Consider the following 20,860-nt stretch of genomic DNA (forward strand, 5'->3'; position numbering starts at 1 on the left):
AAACAACCCCACAACATAATCACCCCTCCACCAAATTTTACACTTGGCACAATGCAGTCAGGCAAGTACCGTTCTCCTGGCAACCGCCGAACCCAGACACATCCATCAGATTGCCAGACAGAGAAGCGTTATTGGTCACTCCAGAGAACACATCTCCACTGCTCTAGAGTCCAGTGGCGGCGTGCTTTACACCACTGCATCCGATGCTTTGCATAGCACTTGGTGATGTAAGGCTTGGATGCAGCTGCTCGGCCATGGAAACCCATTCCATGAAGCTCTCTATGCATTGTTGTTGTGCTAATCTGAAGGCCACATGAAGTTTGGAGGTCTTTAGCTATTGACTCTGCGAACAGTTGGTGATGTCTGCGCATTGTGCGCTTCATCATGCGCTGACCCCGCTCTGTCATTTTACGTGGCCTACCACTTGGTGGCTGAGTTGCTGTTGTTCCCAGTTGCTTCCGCTTTGTTATAATACCACTAACAGTTGACTGTGGAATATTTAGTAGCCAGGAAATGTCACGGATGGACTTATTGCTCAGGTGGCAACCTATCACGGTACCACGCTTGGAGTCACTGAGCTCCTGAGAGCGACCCATTCTTTCACCAATGTTTGTAGAAGCAGTCTGCATGTCTAGGTGCTTGATTTTATACATTTGTGGCCATGGAGGTGATTGGAACACCTGAATCACATGATTTGGAGGGTGTCCCAATACGTTTGGTAATATAGTGCAATTTAAGCAGAGGGAAGTCAAAACCAACCCTTATTTATTTCTAGGCACTACTCTTCCCATTGAAACCAATGATGTGACAATATTTTTACAGCTGACACCAATGATGGCGCACTATTCCTTTTAATGACCGCAATGTTGGGACACTATTCCTCCCACTGACACCAATGATGGGGCACTATTCTTTCTACTGAAACCAATGATGGGGCACTGTTCCTCCCACTGACACCAATGTTGGGGCACTATTCCTTCCAATGACAACAATGTTGGGGCACTATTCCTCCCACTGACACCAATGATGGCACACTATTCCTCCCATTGACACAATGATAGGATATTATTCCTCCCACTGAAACCAATGATGCGAGGATATTCTTCCAGCTGACACCAATGATGGCGCACTATCCCTTCCAATGACCTCAATGATGGGACACTATTCCTCCCACTGACACCAATGATGGTACACTATTCCTCCCATTGACACCAATGATGGGATACTATTCCTCCCACTGAAACCAATGATGCGAGGATATTCTTCCAGCTGACACCAATGATGGTGCACTATCCCTTCCAATGACCCCAATGATGGGACACTATTCCTCCCACTGACACCAATGGTGGGGCACTGTTCTTTCCACTGAAACCAATGTTGGGGCACTATTCCTCCCAATGACACCAATGTTGAAGCACTGTTCCTTCCAATGACCCCAATGACGGGACACTATACCTCCAGCTGAAACCAATGATGTAATGATATTCTTCCAGCTGACACCAATGACAGCACACTATTCCTTCCAATGACCCCAATGATGGGACACTATTCCTCCCACTGACAGCAATGATGGGGCACTATTCTTTCCACTGAAACCAATGTTAGGGCACTACTCGTCCCAATGACACCAGTGTTGAAGCACTGATCCTTCCAATGACCCCAGTGATGGGACACTATTTCTCCCACTGACAGCAATGATGGGACTCTATTCCTCCCACTGACAGCAATGATGGGACTCTATTCTTTACACTGAAACTGATGATGGGGCACTATTCCTCCCAATCACACCAATGTTGGAGCACTATTCCACTGACAGCTATGATGGGGCTCTATTCCTCCCACTGACATCAATGGTGGGGCGACATTCTTCCTGAAGACATCAACAATTAAGAATTATTCTTCCCACTGGCACCAATGATGGGGCTCTATTCTTCCTCCCACTAATCACAGGTGCTGGGTCATTTTTTTAACCTGAACACTTACCAAACCTTGGCCGTTGTTTACTCCTACTGGCTGCAGGTTGCCCCCCCCCCTCCCAAGATCTGAAGGACAGTAATCTGCCCCCCCCCCACTGACACCAATGATGGGGCACTTCATCTACCACTGCAACCAACGATGGTATAGGGATACTATTCCTTCCAGTGATACCAATGATGGGGCCCAATTCCTCCCACTGATACAAATGATGGAGCACTATTCCCTCCCCTGACACCAATAATGGGGCACTATTCCCTCCCCTGACACCAAGAATGGGACACTATTCCTTTCACTGACACCAAAAACTGGTCTACTCCTCCCACAATACAAATGATGGGGCACTGTTACGGCCCAAAATATCAATGATAAGGCACTATTCCTCCTCCTACTGACCACATACACTATGTCATTTTCCGACAGCCGCTGACAACGGAGTCTAAGGCATAGTGTAATCCCACTGAGGCATGGCATTTTCAACTCCCACTGGCCACATTCTGCCCCACCTAAAGTCTGAAGGACAGTATACTGGCCCTTTGTTTAGAATGTATGGAGACATCTGATTTAATTCATCATGGCCCACTTGTGTCAGGGACATGGCCATTGCCTAATTCAGGATGAGGAGGTGGCCATCTTTCCTATCAGTGGTCCTATCAGTGGTCCCCAGTTTGCAAGTAAAGGGTATCACTTACACTTTCCATATAGAAACAAAGAAAGATGGTAAATCATAACCAACAACATAAAAATATCAACTGATTAAAAAAAATCAGGTTTTGGTTAGTACATAGTTAATGATACAACAGAACAACTATTGCTTTAATTTTATTCACGTAAATCTACATGTATTACAAAATACTATTCATTGAATAAAGGAGATTTTCATTATATTTCTGTACATGTTCTGCTCTGCAGACGGCATGCAAAGAAAAGGACAAACTAGCCCTAAAACTTGCCATATACAATTCAAATAAACCCATCACTGTGTTAGTCTGTCAGAAGCCTTAAAATGGTTATAAACCTCAGACATGAAATATGAACAAAGCATATCTCTTCATAATGTGTACTTGTCTCAATTAAGAGCAGTAAGTGTCATTTCTGTCTGCTACCTCCTTCCTCTGCTATCAGCATGAATCACTTCTGACAAGTTTTCCTGACACCAAGAATGAAATGGTGACAGGGGAGGGACCTCAACCAGATTGACAGCCTCAGCTCCGTTCCTGTGTGCTGAGTGGAGGGGGGTGTGTCCCTTCCAACCAGTCAGCTCTCAGAGCTCTCCTCACTGAACCCTGCAGAGGCTAATTTCAGCTCTCCGCCCCTTTCTTTTGACAGCTCTACAAGCTTTAAAAATTCAGCACTGTGAACAAATGCTTTAAAGTGGTTGTAAACCTCAGGCATGAAATATGAACAAAGCATATCCCTCTATAGTGTGTACTTGTCTCAATCCAGAGCACTGTGTCATTTCTGTCTGCTGCTTTGTTCCCCTGCTATCTGCATGAATCTGACATGTTTTCCTGACACCAAGAGAGAATGGTGACCGAGGAAGGACCTCCAGCAGACTGACAGCCTCAGCTCTGTTCCTGTGAGCTGTGTGGAGGAGGGGGGGTATCCCTTTCTTCCAATCAGCTCTCCGAACTCTCCTCACTGAGCTCTGCAGAGTATAACTTCAGCCCCTTTTTTCTGAACTCTCAGGCAAGCTTTAAAATTTAGCACTTTGAAAAGATGTAGAGAAGAGAAGACTGCAGATAGACAGGTACAACTTATGTGCAGGGGCGGACTGACCATTTGGAAACTCGGGCACTGCCCGAGGGCCCAGGGTCAGTAGGGGGCCCCATGAGATGCCCCTGGCACCTTTTTCATAGGCTTTTTTGAGTTTGGGCAAGGACACAGGGGCCCCATGATCCCCTTTTGCCCGGGGGCCCCATGAGTTGTCAGTCCGCCCCTGCTTATGCGGGAGGATTTGTTTCATCTCTGCATGAGCACCGCTCCAGGTTTCCTGTAGGGTGGCTCCCTTTTCTTTCTACATCCTTTGGATGTCTTATATTCAGAAGAAAATCAGAAGTTGAAATATTTTGCAATGTAGTCACATTGATGGGCTTGTCCAATAGGCGATGAGCAATATGTATAATACAGCAATGCATCTCAATTGATCAGCAATCATCTCCACTGCCCTGACTGAGAACTGATGAATATTTCGGAACCTGAAGCACAAAAGAGTAATTGGCTTTGATGAACAAAACCCCTTGTCCTAGTTTTTATAAATGGGGAACTGACCAATAGTATCTCAGTATTTAATTTATGGCTTCCACCAAACTACTAACTAAACATTGTTAAATGATTGACAACTGACAGCATCTTTCTGAAGTTATAGATTTCCATACAGTTATAGTTAAATAGCTAAATTAAGCTCTTCTATCATAACCGCTATGCCCACTTAGGTAATATACGGTGAATAAAAATCCTTTACCTCCCTAGCGGTCTGATTATGTCCTTATTTCTGTGCTCAAAGCGGTACATTTTTTTGCATGGAAATATGTCGTTTTTTATTGTAGGCTGTAATTTTTAGGAATGACTCACTGAAATCTGTCCGAACAAGAGTCTAGTAAACATCCCGGGTATGATAAAATTTGAAACACAAAATCATAAATTATAATTTAATAAATAATCATAAAAAATAATAATATAATAAATGTAATTCAATAATATAATCAAACCAAAAACAATAAATTTGAAATATAGCGCCAAGTTCGCACATTACTGAGCAAAGTCGCAAAATCGTTTTCAGTGTCTGATGACGAATTTCCCCCAAGAATCATTATCACTCAATTCTGCAAGTGGTTCTAATTTACTATCGCTGTTCTCTAGCCGGTCTAAAACCGCTTTTGACCTAAAGGGACGCTTTTTGGACGCCATGGACGTTTCAAGGCAGAAAGAACAGTAAAAATGTAGGCAGGGCACAGGACAAAGTACTCGGGACAAAATGTATGTGAAATGGTTTGATACAGTAATGTTTTATTATGTGATTTTAGTGAATGTCATTTTTACAATTTTTTAATTTCCCACCTTTCTGTCCCCCGTACGTCCTGACGTCGCAGGGAATGGAACCCAGAAGACAGATGCTGGCATCAGCCGGAGGACATTGCCAGGGACACTGCAGCAGGGACATCGCGGGAGCGCAGGACAAGGACAACTTTGCCCCCAGCTACATCACCAACCTGGTATCATCAACCAAACCGCTCTCTTCGATCCTTTCAAGACCTTCTGCTCTCTATTTCCCATGTCACCTCCTCCCATGCTCGCCTCCAGTACTTTTCCCGAGCTTCTCCCATCCTATGGAATTCTCTACCCCAATCTGTCCGGCTGTCTCCTAATCTATCCACCTTTACACGATCCCTGAAAAGCTTTCTCTTTAAAGAAGTCTATCCTGATTCTACCTAGTAAACCACCATTTATTTCCTCCATCAGCCCATCCCCCACAGGTATTACCATTTGTATCACTCAACCCTTCCTCCTAGATTGTAAGCTCTAACGAGCTGGGCCCTCTGTTTCCTCTTGTACCAAATTGTATTGTAACTGTAATGTCTGCCTTCATATTGTAAAGATCTGAGCAAACTGTTGGCGGTATATAAATCCTGTATAATAATAATAATATTATATCATTTGAATGGAAGGACAGACCTGTTGATTGGGCACCTTTGCCTGAACGTCGTTCCCCTAAGCTGCCCCAGTGTGGGTCATGTGACAATGTGCCTAGGCATTTTGTCGTGGTGCTGAATGTCAGGGCAGCCAGGAAAAGATTTTTGCAGGATACAACAGTACAAGGATTTTGATACCATTTTACTGTACATAAAGAAGCCAAGCTGAATATTGATTTAGCTACAGATCTGTTTAAAGGTCACCATACACTATTCAATCTGGCTGTACAATCTTGGTGCAATCAACATTAAATGTACTATATCTAAGCAATATGGGGACCTACCTAACCTATATAATCAATGTGTATCCAATGAATTGTCGTTAGATCTAAAAGAGATCGTAAAGTTGGATTGTAACGTGTATAGTGAGCTATATACCGTAGAGATCACATAGCGGAAACTGCAACAATCGTTTGCTAATTCTAAACAGTGAAAAAAGATGAGGCTAATGACAATGATCGCAGTATGAAATGTCTCAATATGCCGGTTAAATATTCCAGTTTCCTGCTTTGTCTTTCCCTTCCAGCCACCATGTCGTCATGGCTCCTTTTCCCTGAAAAGATTTAGGAAAACACGTGCATTAGAAATCGAAATACAGTCTGTGACAACGTATAAATCAGCTTACATGATGCATCTGTCATTTATCTGCTGATCAGAAAAAAAATGTACAGATAATCACAATTCAGGAAAAAGCCACTTTGCACCCTGTGAGCGTTGTGTTAGCTGCAGAGTGGGGCCCTTGCTCTCTGTATGGAAACAGCAGTCTCTCTGTAGAGGTCTGACACACCAACCAACCAGCAAAGCTCATGCTCCCCACTGACTGGAGAGCTCTGCCTCTGACTCAGCAAGGGGGGTGTCAGATCTCTGCAGAGAGAAAACTGCTTAAAGTGTTAATAAACCCACAACAGTAAAACCAGTCTGTATATGCAGTAAGGCATGCTTGTTATACTCACTGTGGAACCTAAGGGGTTAACCCTCTGCATTGTGTAAAAAGGCTGTTTGATCCTGACTTCTCTGATCTTCTCCTACTGTCCCCAATCCATCTGCTATAATACAGAGCAGCAGGGCAAGTCTGCACATGCTCTGTTTGGTGAGTATTGTTATAGAGGTTTTATTTTTTTTTTGGGGGGGGGGGAGCACGTAATTGGCACAGGTCCAATCAGTGCTGTCTGGACTGAGGGTCAGGGGTCATGCAGCCTCACAGGACAGTCAGAGGAGAATGAAAACTCTTCCTACAAGATTAACCAGTGCTCAGCCAGACACTGATAGAAGTCACAAGATTGCTCTAACTGTTGATGAGAAAAGGTATTTAGCAGTTTATATTATATAAAATAATTGCATCTCCATGTTGTGTGTACTGTGGGAGACCAGATATAGTGAATGCAGGGTCCGGGGAGACCAGATGTAGTGAATCCAGGGTCCGGCGAGACCAGATACAGTGAATGCAGGGTCCGGGGAGAGCAGATATAGTGAATGCAGGGTCCGGGGAGAGCAGATATAGTGAATGCAGGGTGTGGGGAGACTAGATATAGTGAATGCAGGGTCCGAGGAGACCAGATATAGTGAATGCAGGGTCCTGGGAGACCAGATATAGTGAAGGCAGGGTCCTGGGAGACCAGATATAGTGAATGCAGGGTCCTGGGAGACCAGATATAGTGAATGCAGGATCCTGGGAGACCAGATATAGTGAATGCAGGGTCCCAGGGAGACCAGATATAGTGAATGCAGGGTCCGGGGAGACCAGATATAGTGAATGCAGGGTCCTGGGGAGACCAGATATAGTGAATGCGGGATCCTGGGAGACCAGATATAGTGAATGCAGGATCCTGGGAGACCAGATATAGTGAATGCAGGGTCCGGGGAGACCAGATATAGTGAATGCAGGGTCCGGGGAGACCAGATATAGTGAATGCAGGGTCATGGGAGACCAGATATAGTGAATGCAGGGTCCGGGGAGACCAGATATAGTGAATGCAGGGTCCGGGGAGACCGGATATAGTGAATGCAGGATCCTGGGAGACCAGATATAGTGAATGCAGGGTCTGGGGAGACCGGATATAGTGAATGCAGGGTCCGGGGAGACCGGATATAGTGAATGCAGGATCCTGGGAGACCAGATATAGTGAATGCAGGGTCTGGGGAGACCGGATATAGTGAATGCAGGGTCTGGGGAGACCGGATATAGTGAATGCAGGATCCTGGGAGACCAGATATAGTGAATGCAGGGTCATGGGAGACCAGATATAGTGAATGCAGGGTCCGGGGAGACCAGATATAGTGAATGCAGGGTCTGGGGAGACCGGATATAGTGAATGCAGGATCCTGGGAGACCAGATATAGTGAATGCAGGGTCATGGGAGACCAGATATAGTGAATGCAGGGTCCGGGGAGACCAGATATAGTGAATGCAGGGTCCGGGGAGACCGGATATAGTGAATGCAGGATCCTGGGAGACCAGATATAGTGAATGCAGGGTCCGGGGAGACCGGATATAGTGAATGCAGGATCCTGGGAGACCAGATATAGTGAATGCAGGGTCCGGGGAGACCGGATATAGTGAATGCAGGATCCTGGGAGACTAGATATAGTGAATGCAGGGTCTGGGGAGACCAGATATAGTGAATGCAGGATCCTGGGAGACCAGATATAGTGAATGCAGGGTCCGGGGAGACCAGATATAGTGAATGCAGGGTCCGGGGAGACCAGATATAGTGAATGCAGGGTCATGGGAGACCAGATATAGTGAATGCAGGGTCCGGGGAGACCAGATATAGTGAATGCAGGGTCCGGGGAGACCGGATATAGTGAATGCAGGATCCTGGGAGACCAGATATAGTGAATGCAGGGTCTGGGGAGACCGGATATAGTGAATGCAGGGTCCGGGGAGACCGGATATAGTGAATGCAGGATCCTGGGAGACCAGATATAGTGAATGCAGGGTCTGGGGAGACCGGATATAGTGAATGCAGGGTCTGGGGAGACCGGATATAGTGAATGCAGGATCCTGGGAGACCAGATATAGTGAATGCAGGGTCATGGGAGACCAGATATAGTGAATGCAGGGTCCGGGGAGACCAGATATAGTGAATGCAGGGTCTGGGGAGACCGGATATAGTGAATGCAGGATCCTGGGAGACCAGATATAGTGAATGCAGGGTCATGGGAGACCAGATATAGTGAATGCAGGGTCCGGGGAGACCGGATATAGTGAATGCAGGGTCCGGGGAGACCGGATATAGTGAATGCAGGATCCTGGGAGACCAGATATAGTGAATGCAGGGTCCGGGGAGACCGGATATAGTGAATGCAGGATCCTGGGAGACCAGATATAGTGAATGCAGGGTCCGGGGAGACCGGATATAGTGAATGCAGGATCCTGGGAGACTAGATATAGTGAATGCAGGGTCTGGGGAGACCAGATATAGTGAATGCAGGATCCTAGGTTTAGTAACACTTTAAGCCACAGGGAGCAAAAGTCCCACTCTACATGTGATGGGAGGAGACAGGCCTTTCTACTCAGGGTGTGGCTGCTTTAGAAAACAAACTGTAAGACATTAAACACCCTTTTTTCTGTACTTTGAATGTATTTAGCTGATATAAACTGAGGGTTCCAATTCAAGCCTAACCATAACTATTCTTTAAAATGCCCTCCTCCCAATATCCTGTCTACCCCATGTTAAAAAGATGTGTACACTTACCTTTTTCAGCCTGCGCCAGTCTGAATGTAGCATGTTACATGTCACATGTCACACCCTGAATATAACAAAAGGTGAACTTATCCTTTAATTTTTTTTGTTTGGTTTTTTTTTGTTTTTTTTTGTTTTTTTCTTTACAGACAGGCTTAGTTGACTAATGCTGAATGTCATATGCAGTTGACAGTTTGGTTCTTGCTTGCAGCCATTTCCAGCATGATGTAATACAGAGGTATGGTGTGCAGCAGCTGTGTCCTCCTGCCACAGCATGACAATTGTTATGGATACTTCCTCTCCATGTAAGCAATTCCCATGGCTGCTAATAAAGGCTGCTAATTAATAAAAATAAAAGGGTCCCCATGGTGACTCTGCACATAGGAGGAACCATGACTTGCTGTCTTATACCTGTATATAACAGATCAGTGTAAAAAGCAGCAATGTACAGTGAGCCGCTACAACCGAATGTGCCCTCTTCTCTACTTAGACCAAATGAAAAATGATTTTAATCGCTACGGATTCTGTCCTTTGCTCTTAGTTTTTTTTTAATCATACTATATTAAAATCTGCAGTTATATGAATATGGGAGCTGACATCCCCTTTTGAAAATGCTGGTTACCTTCCTGTCAATGTAGCCTTGAAGTGACACTAAAATCTGGCTTTAAAAAAAGTTGTTCAAGAAGTCCCTTCTTCCTTTTTTTTTTTTTTTTTTTTGCTGCTGTGATCCGACTTCCTGTTAGAGGGTGGCTACATTTGTTCTCCATTGTCCTATTGCATGTAGTAGAAATGTAGTCACCCCATAAGTGTGTGCACAGGATGTGTCAGCTGTGCCTAGGCACATCCTGATCACCCATAGTTGCCAAAATTCCTAGATGATATGCACATTGAGATAACTCTCCTCCCCCTACCATCTCCCCTAGCAGTGTCAGGTGCCCCCGCCTCTCATGGAGGACTGCAAAAACATCCTCAAGGGGGATCCTGCCCCCTCCTTGCTTTATACTGCAGTTAAAGCAGAGCTCTACCCAAAGGGGGAAGTTCAGTTTTAAGGCTTTGTCCCCCCACAACCTGTTAAGGATTGGCACCTTTGGGAATCACGGGGGGGAGGGGGTACCTGAATTTGACAGGTACCCTCTCCCACTTCCGCTGTGATCGCCTAGGCCAGTGGTCTCCAAACTGCGGCCCCGGGTCTGAATGTGGCCCTTTTCTTACCTTTATCTGGCCCTTGGGGCACTATTCCTCTCACTGATAAGACACACTATTCTGCCAACTGATACCAACAAAATAAGTCACCATTTCTCCCACTGACACCAATAATGGGGCAGTATTCCTTCCAATGATACCAGGGATGGGCACTAATTCTCCCCCTAATACTGAATGTAGTAATGTTTACTCCCACTGATGCCAGTAAAATATCCACTCCTACTGGCCACAATTTGGCCCACTTAAAGTCTGAAGGAAAATAAATATATATATATATATATATACATACACACCGATTGCCTAGGCCAGGGGTCTCCAAACTTTCAAAACAAAGGGCCAATTTATTTTCCTTCAGACTTCAGGGGGGCCAGACTGTGTATATATATATATATATATACACACATATATATATATATATATATATATATGCACATGTGTGTCACACCCTAATGCAATAGGCTGCACCCCCTCTTGCTTGCCCCCACTAAGGCCTATGGAGTATGGAATTTGTAGTGTACATAGAGCAGGGCGTATGACTGCAACTAATGTGAATGTTTTCCCCTCCTTCTCAACTCAAATTTGTTATTGAAATGAAGATATGAGAAGATTTTATATCTGTTTAATACACTAGCTGGTATACACTGATACAGAGATGTAAATTTGTATATTCATGATCAATACTCCCTGACCCACTGCAAAAAAGCATTTTATTACTGCAGTAAGACACATATTGAATAAACATATGGAAATCGATGTGCATAATGTTACAGGGCAGGTTCACACCAGAAAGCGGTGCAGGAAAGGAATGTTTTGTTCATGTTTCCCACACCGTGGTCAAAATGCCTTTGCAATCTGCTGAGGGTGCCAATACATTGTTGACGGCAGGGCTCTACAAATCCGAGGAGCCAGGGCACCATAACGTCTATTATGTGCTGGCACCTGGGTTCACACACTGCCTCCCATTGACTTCAATGCAAAAATGCCTCTCATTGACTTCAATGCAAAATCACCTCCCACTGACTTCAATGCAAAAATGCCTCCCATTGACTTCAACAGGAACAGATAATATCTAGTCTGTCATGCGAATCTGTGAGTTTGAAAACGCATCCAGAATTACATATGTACGGCCTATGTGTGCACCAGGGCGGCTCCATTCACACCTGAGCCTTTTGGGGTCGCAGCAGAATCTTTGTGATCGCAAAACGCAGATTCAGGCATCAGTATTTTCAATGGCACCTAAAATGTGGTACGGTTTTGCCGTGATTGTCGTGATTTTAGTGGTTACAATTTAGGGTTGCCACCTCATCCCTTTAAAACTGAACACATTAATTGCACTGGTTCTGTGACTGATTAACCTCTTCACGCCGGCCGAACGCAAATGTGTGGCCTCCCGGCGTCTGGGCCTAGACGCCGAGCGGCCGCACATTTGCGTTCTAATAAAAAAGGACATATGTGCCGAGAGCGCGCACCCTGCACGCTCCCAGCATACATGTCCGGTACTCACGGAAAGGTCCCGATCTCCTCTTTCGATTGGGACCTTTCCTGATCATGTGACCGCCGTGACGGCGTGGCACGGCAGTCACATGACCCTAAACCCCGCCTCCCGGCTTCTGAAACTCTTAAAGGGCCGGGAGGCGCCTGCATGAAGGGGTTAAAGCAGAGTTCCAGTCGCGCTGTGAAAAAATAAATGTCAGCAGCTACAAAAACTGTAGCTGCTGCCTTTTAAAAAACAGCCACTCACCTGTCTCACGATCCTGCGCTGTCCTCCCCGCAACCCGTTTCCCCAGCCTTCTGGTGTTCCAGTCGCTGACATCTTCAGTATGGACATCCGTCTGTGACAACTTGCGGCTTTGTAGCCGGGAGGCCACTGCGCATGTTCGAGAAGCGCTACGCTTCCTGAATGGCCCCGTAGTGTTCTGGAACCTGTCACGTGTCTCAGAAGACTACGGGGAGGGAGGGGGGAGGACACCTTCTGCTTCTGCAGCGGAAGTAGGAGCGGGTACCTGTCAATTTAGAGTACCCGCTCCCCCCCTACTCTCCAAAGGTGCCAATCCTTAATGGGGAGCGGGGGACCAGTCCTTAAAGCGGAATCTCCCCTTTTGGGTGGAGCTCCACTTTAAGGTGGTAACTAAACTCAGTACCTTATCTGCAATTAATCAGCCTCAGAACCTATGTCATTAATATGTGTTCGGTTTCAAAGGGATAAGGTGGCAACCCTAGGTTACATGTGTTAGATGTGGATCTCTGATATAAGTGTTGTCTCACCCCGTGTTCCTCTTTCTACAAAATAACGCATTAGTGCTTGCAGGAACCAGGTGTAAGGCAAGGTTCACACCTATGCAAGTTGCAGTTGAGACGATTCTGCAATGCGTTTTGCATTTCTGCACCTACGTTTTTGATGCATTTTTGACCCATTTTTGATATGTTTTGCAGGGGGGGCATTTTTTAAAATTTCTTGTTGCTAGGCAGATTTAAAATGCAAAATATATCAAAAACATATAAAAAATGCAGTACATGCTTTTCTGCATTGAAGTCTATAGAACCAAAAACGCAACTTTTTGCGTTCAAAAAAGTCCCTGATCCTTTCCAAAAAACACATCGGGTGAAAACACACAGGTGTGAACAAGTCCCATAGGAAATTATGTTAAATGGAGTGTACTGCGTTTCTGCAAAATGCAAAACGCTGCAGAAAACGCTTAGGTGTGAACCCAGGGTAGGAGTCTGTGCATCTGATACTTCAATAAACTGAAACAAGGCTTTTAAATGGAGAGTGGCGACCTTTACATCCCACTTGCAGAAGAGGAGAGGGCTGTGCTAGGGAATTGACTCTTCTGAAGTACTCACATTTACTAGCACGTTTAGAGGCACATTGCCAATCAATAAAAATTATTTTGTGCTTATACCTGCATTTTTAATTTGGTGACAGGGTCTCTTTAAAATAGCACTGAGTATATTTTATTTATTATTACAGGTATTTAGCTGAGCACAGGTATTTTATCTGAGTAAGCAGATGAAATTCACATGGGGTATATGGTCCCACTTTTTTAAAATAGTTAATGGATAGGACAGTTTTACCTGCTTTCTAAGGAATAATCAATGTGTCAATAAACTCACATCATAAAAAAACATCAATAAATGCTGTGTTACATGCTGTTCATACTTAGTCAATATGGGATTAATTTTCTGTATTCTAAAAAAAACCTGATTCATCCTGCTGTTGTCTATCTCCCCCTCTTCTGTCCATGTCCCCACTGCAGTTGAGGATTTTGCAGAGCAGCGTTGGCAGCTACTGCACATGCTCAGTGAGCATTTCCCCCCTATAACATCCGAGTAGCCCATGTGACTACAGAGTCACACATGTGGGCATACACACTGTGGTAGATGACAGCCCACTCCCTCCCTCCTCCTTCATGTCCACTAACACGTTAAACACAATGCGGGGGGGGTAGTACATCTTGATTGCATGAGGCTCCACCTCCCTGTTATTCTAAGACACGGGCTGGAGGGGCCTGTGACTGGCAGAAATCAGCTCACACCATGTTATTACCAAAAATAATAGATATTTGATTTCAAATATATAATTGTATGACTATTTAAAACAGTTTATTGATATAATTTTTTTATTTTTATTCTGTTTCCCAAAGGCAGTTTTTTCAATTTTGACCATGTGACCAGCAGCAATGGATTAGAAGCTCCTCCTGCCACTGTTTCCCTGCAGACAAGCTGGGAAAGAGCTGGGTCATGTGACAGCTGTATATTGATTAGGAAAAAGGTACTTGGATGTTTTGTTGATTACAGAACAGATATTATAAATTAAAGTGTGTGAGTGTGTTCAGTATCACTTTAGTTAATCAATGACATAGAAAACAAAGTAGCGTGTTTATTTCCATTATATTAATAAATGGGAATTAATTGCAAATAGTTTTCTTTATATACTTATTAATTTAATTTAAATGAATTGCAATATGTCCACACTGTATATACAGAATCATTTTCAACATCTGAGTGCAACACTTCACCTGCTGCTTCTGTTCTCGTCACCATAAGAAATGCGTCTATATCTGGAGTCTGACTCATGCATTAACATGATACAAGACTGATTAATCACTTCTGAAATTTCCAACATGTATCTGAGGGAGCTGGGCATGCAGAGTCGGGGGTGTGGAATTGCTGATCATGCAGTACAACTATGCCTGTGTCCAGGGGCGGACTGACAACTCATGGGGCCCCCAGGCAATAGGGGATCATGGGGCCCCTGTGTCCTTGCCCAAACTCAAAAAAGACTATCAAAAAGGTACCAGGGGCATCTCATGGGGCCCCTTACTGTCCCCGGGCCCTCGGGCAGAGCCCGGGTTTTCAAATGGTCAGTCCGCCCCTGCCTGTGTCCCATGTATGCTGAGAATTGGTGACACCTAACTATAAAATGCTCCCAAGGCTGTGATTGCTTTTCAGAGGAATCTGACAGGCGAATAAAGGAAATATGTCATCTCATCTCTGTCTGTAATAGCAACTGAAAGTCCGCAGCACCGCACAGCCACCATGTGCATTACACACGGATGGAGCATGCTTGGATTTCAGTGCCATTCACCTGAATACTGGTACTGCCTGCCAAACGCAAGATGTCATAGAAATTGTGCCACACAGCGACCAAGGCAAGGTATTCTGACGTTGCCGCTGGTCATATTAAGGCAGAACTTCACTCTCTCAATCAACACCGACTATTTTTAATCCTTATACTGTCAGCATTAGTAAGTAGATAGGAAAGTATATCATATTTACTTGTTTAAGCTTTTTTAACATTTGTTCAGTTACTTCCTTGTTTCCGTGCCTAGGCAAATGATATCATACATCCCAGGAGTCTTCAAGAGGGAGGAGGGGTTTTCTCAGCTGAGCACACCCTCCTGCCTGCATGCCTGAGCTAAGAACAGATGGATTCCAGGAAGTAAATTCTATATGAATCATCTGCCCTTACTCAAGATGGCCGTGGCCAGAAAGGCTTGAGGGGTATTTTTCAAAGCAAAATAAAGCATGGAGATATGGATGAATGGGGACATTTTTGCTTTGAATAATAAAATAAATAAATAAATATAAAAATGTTTAAAATAAAATTAAAATGAAAATAAATTTAATAGCGTTTTTAGTTTGTAGTGCTCAGATGAAGTGTAGTTCCATTTTAAGCTGTGGCTCAGACAGGGAGCAGTAAAACCCATGACACAACTGGTTTTACCACCACTCCACCACCAGTGTAAACAAGGTCCTAAAGTGTAAAAATAGTAAATTTTGTGCTTTGGATAGAATAGGGAAGGGTTAAAACCGCTGCCAGTTTATTTTTTGCTGTCTGTGTACCCATTAGGGAAATTTCCCTTCACTGCCAGAGACGTAACAGGAAGATGGAGGAAATCTCCCAAAGTGAAGGGAATTCCCCTCTTACCCTCGGTTCACACCTAAGCGTTTTCTGCCGTGTTTTGTAGAAACGCAGTACAGTCCATTTAACATGATTTCCTATGGGACAGGTTCACATCTCTGCGTTTTTACCTGGTGCGTTTTTTGGAAAGGGTCAGGGACTTTTTTTAATGCACAACATTGTGTTTTTGGTTCTATAGACTTCAATGGGAATGCTGCAGAAAAACATGTATTGCGTTTTTGCTGCATTTTTGCTGTGCTTTAAATCTGCATGAAATTAAAAAAAAAATGGTAAAAAAACTCCCTGCAAAACGCATCAAAAGCATGGAAAAAACGCAACGCAAAATGCAATGCAGAAATGCCTCAAACGCAACCTACATAGGTGTGAACCTTGCCTTAGACAGGTGCCCCTATTGGAAGATTTCCTCTTACCTCTTGTTCTGGGGACAACTCAAAACTCTGGGATTTTCCATCACACAATAAGTCATCAGGACAAACAGAGGAGGCAATCTCCTCAACAGGGATACAGACAGAGTAAAAACTTGACAGGGGTTCTAACCCTTCCCCACAACATTCAAAATCGGGAAAAAGTAACAGTTTTGCCAAAAACTATAAGTTCTCATGCACACTGGGGGACGTTTTGATAACGCTGGTAATGTTAGCTGTGTAAAGTCATGTTAAAAATGTGAGTTGTTCAGGTTTTTTTAGCGTTTTTGCATTAGCGTTTAGCGGTGGTTTCTCGCATTTGCGTTTTTTAGTGTTTTTTTTTTTAAACCCATTTTTTTGGTAGAAAAAAGCCCAAAAATGACGGTTTGCGGCGTTTTTCGCCATTTTTCAGCGTTTTCCAGCATTAGAGAGATTTTACAGCTAATAAATTTCTCTAGAAACCCACTAGTCCTGGGTGTTTTTTCCAGCCGAAAAACATCACAGCCAAAAAAACGTTGATTCCAGTCTATGTGTGCATGGACACATAGGATAACATGCTGGGGGGTTTACTGGCTGTAGAAAAAACGTCAAAAGCCAAACACAGCCGCTGTAAAAACGTCCCGTGTGCATGAGGACTCACTGTCCCACCAGAACAGGACATATAGAGAGATGTGTATCTCCAGTGTAATTCATTTTACCTTTACATCATGCGTTCCTCGGCAGGCCAGGGTATAACCACCAATTTGTTGGAGCTGATCAGCAGCGCTGGAACTGCACTGAATTTTTAAGGCTATTGGATAGGAAAAAAAAATGAATTTGAGAAGATATATTCATATTTGTAACAGAAAAAAATATATTTGTAAACTGTCAGTCTCAGGGGCGGACTGACCATTTGGAAACTCGGGCACTGCCCGAGGGCCCGGGGTCAGTAGGGGGCCCCATGAGATGCCCCTGGTACCTTTTTCATAGGCTTTTTTGAGTTTGGGCAAGGACATAGGGGCCCCATGATCCCCTATTGCCCGGGGGCCCCTTGAGTTGTCAGTCCGCCCCTGGTCAGTCTATTGAAAATTGGTATTTGACTTTAGGGCGGGGGTCAGCAACCTCTAAATAACGGCCAGGTGACTGGTAGATTGCGGCATGGGCTAGCTAGGCTGTAGTAGAGAGCAAGAGCTGCATGAGCCGTTGCCGTGTACAAGTATGCTGTGCCATAAAATGCTGTTAGCTGTAAAAAAAGGCAGTAAACACTAACCTTGCCTGGTGCCTGTACCACTAAACACTGCTCCGATCCCTACAACTGGTCCCATGAAGTCCATTAGGACACCAACACTACCAGGAGTGTCAATCTCATGGATCCCCTGCATCTCTCACTTGTTCCTCCCTCTGACCTTACATGAACACTTTCCACTGCCTTCTTCTACAGGTAACAGCACACAAAATGTGACAGGGTCACTTTACGTCAAGCCTCTCAGCAATTATTATTGTACCTAATTGTAACATGTCTTAAATCTACTTAGACCATTTTAAAGAAAACCAAAAGTCACTGACAGTTATGAAGTGCAGCTACCAAGAGATGCCTTACATACCTGCAGCAAACATTGCCCCCTGTTTCATCCAAATGCCAAACTGTTTGAAATAGGATTTTGTTCAGCAGAGCAGTTAAGACTAGCCTGGTAAACATGTGAAAATGAGCCATAGAGCTCTGTCTGCTGGTTGGAAATGGTAAATATGACAACTTAACATATGATATTTAATATTTATCTGACTTCAGATAAGATATTTTTCAAAAATGTGTTTATAGTCCTGAAAATTATACGTACATTATTAAACAGAGAAAATAATTACAAAACACTATACATTTATTATCAAAATCTTGATCATGGGATTGTGATTTTACCTTCACTGGTCGATTCCATCCTTGATGCAGTGTTCACAGTATCTCCAAACAAGCAGTAACGAGGCATCTTGGAACCAACCACACCAGCCACTACAGGACCTTCAAAGGTGAACCAGAGACATGATATTTACAGCACATTCACATTTTGAGTCTCATGGCACAGCTGTTGGAAGAGGTCTATAGCCAGAATTTCATGCATTTGTTTGGCTTGCAGAACCATGGATGAAGAGGAGAGGAGGGTGGATAGTGAGACATGGTGTCTGCATATCTTAGTGGGCAAAATAGCAATTAAACAAGGTCTTAACCCATGAAGGGATGGATCTTCTGCCCTCAAGGACTTCCATATTTGTTGTGCCCATAGCCCTGAGATTGTTTCTCAATCTAGTACAAATTATTTCATGTCTATGGTCAGCTTTCAAACCCAACTCAAGTTTATAAAATGCAAAAAAATCACCCATGACTTTTGAAGATAAAAAAGCAGTTCTGTCCGCAGTAGTAACCCCCTCCCCAGTGTGGCCTCTACAGACTTGCCACTTTGCAAACCAGCACCAGTTCTCTTCTGGGTGGAATGATGCCCAGAGCCAATAAATTAATTTCCTGGGAGCCCAGAGTGTCAGGGACCCGCCTCAGAGTGTCAGGGACCTGCCTCTTGGGGGTATGCCATCAAGCCACCCTGTGCACAAAGGGGAATGCTGCAGAAAGCTGTACTTTGTCTTTAGAAGATGCCAGTTCTGCACTTTTCAAGACCCAGAAAGAAAATGTCTAAAGATCCCTGGAAAAAAAGGAAGTAGGCTAAAACAAAACTAATAAGGTGGTGGGGGTGATCCAAGGTTTGGGGAGACAGGAAATTGGTGGATCCCAACTTAAATATGGGTCTTAATGACAGATTGTTTGGAGCCCTGTATATAAGGAAGAATTATTAGAACCTGTTGATGGGCTTTTGTTTGGTTCAAATGGGTTGGCATTCAAGTCTATGGCATTCAAGGTCAAACACAGCTAAAATGAAGGTCAACTGCAGGTCATATTCACCTAAGAACAAATTTTAAGGTTGGGCATTGCACTTTTTTTGTTTAACACGGATTGGAGAATTTTTAAATGTATTTAAATGAAAAAAAAAGTAAGGTTTAAGCACAACTGACTGGACTTTCTGACTTCAGTGGAGTGGTAGTGCTTCCTGCATAGCATTAGTAGGTCACTGATTAACTTGACTTGTTTCCAGGAGCTGCGTTCTTAGTTCTCAATGTATACTAAAGAGTTCGGACACTGGATCCAAGCATGCAAGTGGTCCTAGAATTGGATAGCAGAGATGCAAAAGAACTGTTGTGGGTGCAGATGGTGCAGGTCCCAAAGGCTGGATGGTGTCCTAATTGCTACAGTCCATGTGCACATAGGAATTGGGGAACCTGTTCATGGCATCCCTGTACTCATTCATTTTACCAGCTCCCCCACCTGCTTACCCCAGACAATGCAGAGTCTCCCCCTTAATTACAGGAAAAATGTCTCCTGTACACACAAGTGATGATGATACCACACTAAACCTTGCACCAGGCAGCACAGTGGTTAGCACTTCCAATTAGCAGCACCGGGATTGATGGTTCAAATCCCAACTACAGCACTACCTGCTTGGAGTTTGCATGTTCTCTGTGGGTTTCCTCTGGGTTCTCCAGTTTCCTCCAACACTCTAAAGACATGCTGGTAGGTTAATTGACTCCTGTCTAAATTGGCCCTAGTATGTGTATGTATAAATGTGAGTTAGGGACCTCAGATTGTGAGCCCCTTCAGGACAGGGAGGGACTGATGTTAATGTGCAATATATACAGTATGTATGGCACTGCTGAAAAGACCATGAACTACTTTACTACAGCACTGCCCACCTGAATGTATTCCCACGCGGATCTTCAACTTAGTGTCTGGTAAATGAGGGATCTGGAAAGAGTGGCAAACACCGACGAGATCCAATGCCATACTTGCAATCTCTGACACATGCCTTGTACCATTTTCCTTAGGTACACCGGATACCACCATATCTGCAAGACAGAAACTGGAATGTTATAGTGTTACAAGAATTGATTTTAGGCACATTATAGGATATTAAATAAATAGTGTAGCGCTCATAAAAAAATTGATAACCCATATACAGTGTAATTCATAACTCCAATAGTGTTAAACATATATAGTGTCAAACCCAAATTACTAGCAGTATCTGTGCCTCTCACTTAAAAAAAACGTGCACACACACTAAATAAAATATAATATTTAGGAAACCCCTCAAATCAAAAAGGCGCTAAACAGAAAGTGCTAAAGTGCATTAAAGTGTCCACACTTCAAAAAATGCTCAAATGATCAAAAAAATGTCCAAAAAACAATCTATAAGTGATAAATAAAGTCATGCAGTGTGCAATAGTGTTTAGCAATTCTGTGATTGTGCCAACACACTTCTTCTGTTTGTGGCTAAATTGTCTCCTCACCTCCTCCAGGTGACCCCTAGGGGCCAAAACGCTTGCAGGATCACCCTGGATCCTTAATCATAAGAGCCAGTAACCTTCTTCCTCCAGTGGATCTCCTTATGGGGCTCCTGTTGC

At 44.0% G+C, this 20,860-nt stretch overlaps 1 protein-coding gene across 1 annotated transcript in view; it reads right to left on the reverse strand.

Annotated features, from left to right (window-relative positions):
• Window positions 1–2,780: 2,780 nt before the first annotated feature.
• Window positions 2,781–20,860, reverse strand: part of LOC149456807 (atrial natriuretic peptide receptor 2-like) — a 66,993-nt gene continuing 48,913 nt past the window's right edge. The window contains exons 15-18 of the mRNA XM_089684402.1: window positions 20,153–20,305; window positions 18,279–18,377; window positions 17,083–17,174; window positions 2,781–6,219 (exon numbers count right to left, since the gene is read on the reverse strand). Coding sequence (XP_089540528.1) covers window positions 6,154–6,219; window positions 17,083–17,174; window positions 18,279–18,377; window positions 20,153–20,305 — 410 coding nt within the window. The 3' untranslated portion in view covers window positions 2,781–6,153. The remainder of the gene's footprint in view (window positions 6,220–17,082; window positions 17,175–18,278; window positions 18,378–20,152; window positions 20,306–20,860) is intronic.

The sequence above is a fragment of the Staurois parvus genome, unplaced genomic scaffold, assembly GCF_062004578.1.
Source record: "Staurois parvus isolate SC_StPar_1 unplaced genomic scaffold, SC_StPar_1.0 ptg000347l, whole genome shotgun sequence".
In the NCBI taxonomy this organism is placed as follows: domain Eukaryota; kingdom Metazoa; phylum Chordata; class Amphibia; order Anura; family Ranidae; genus Staurois; species Staurois parvus.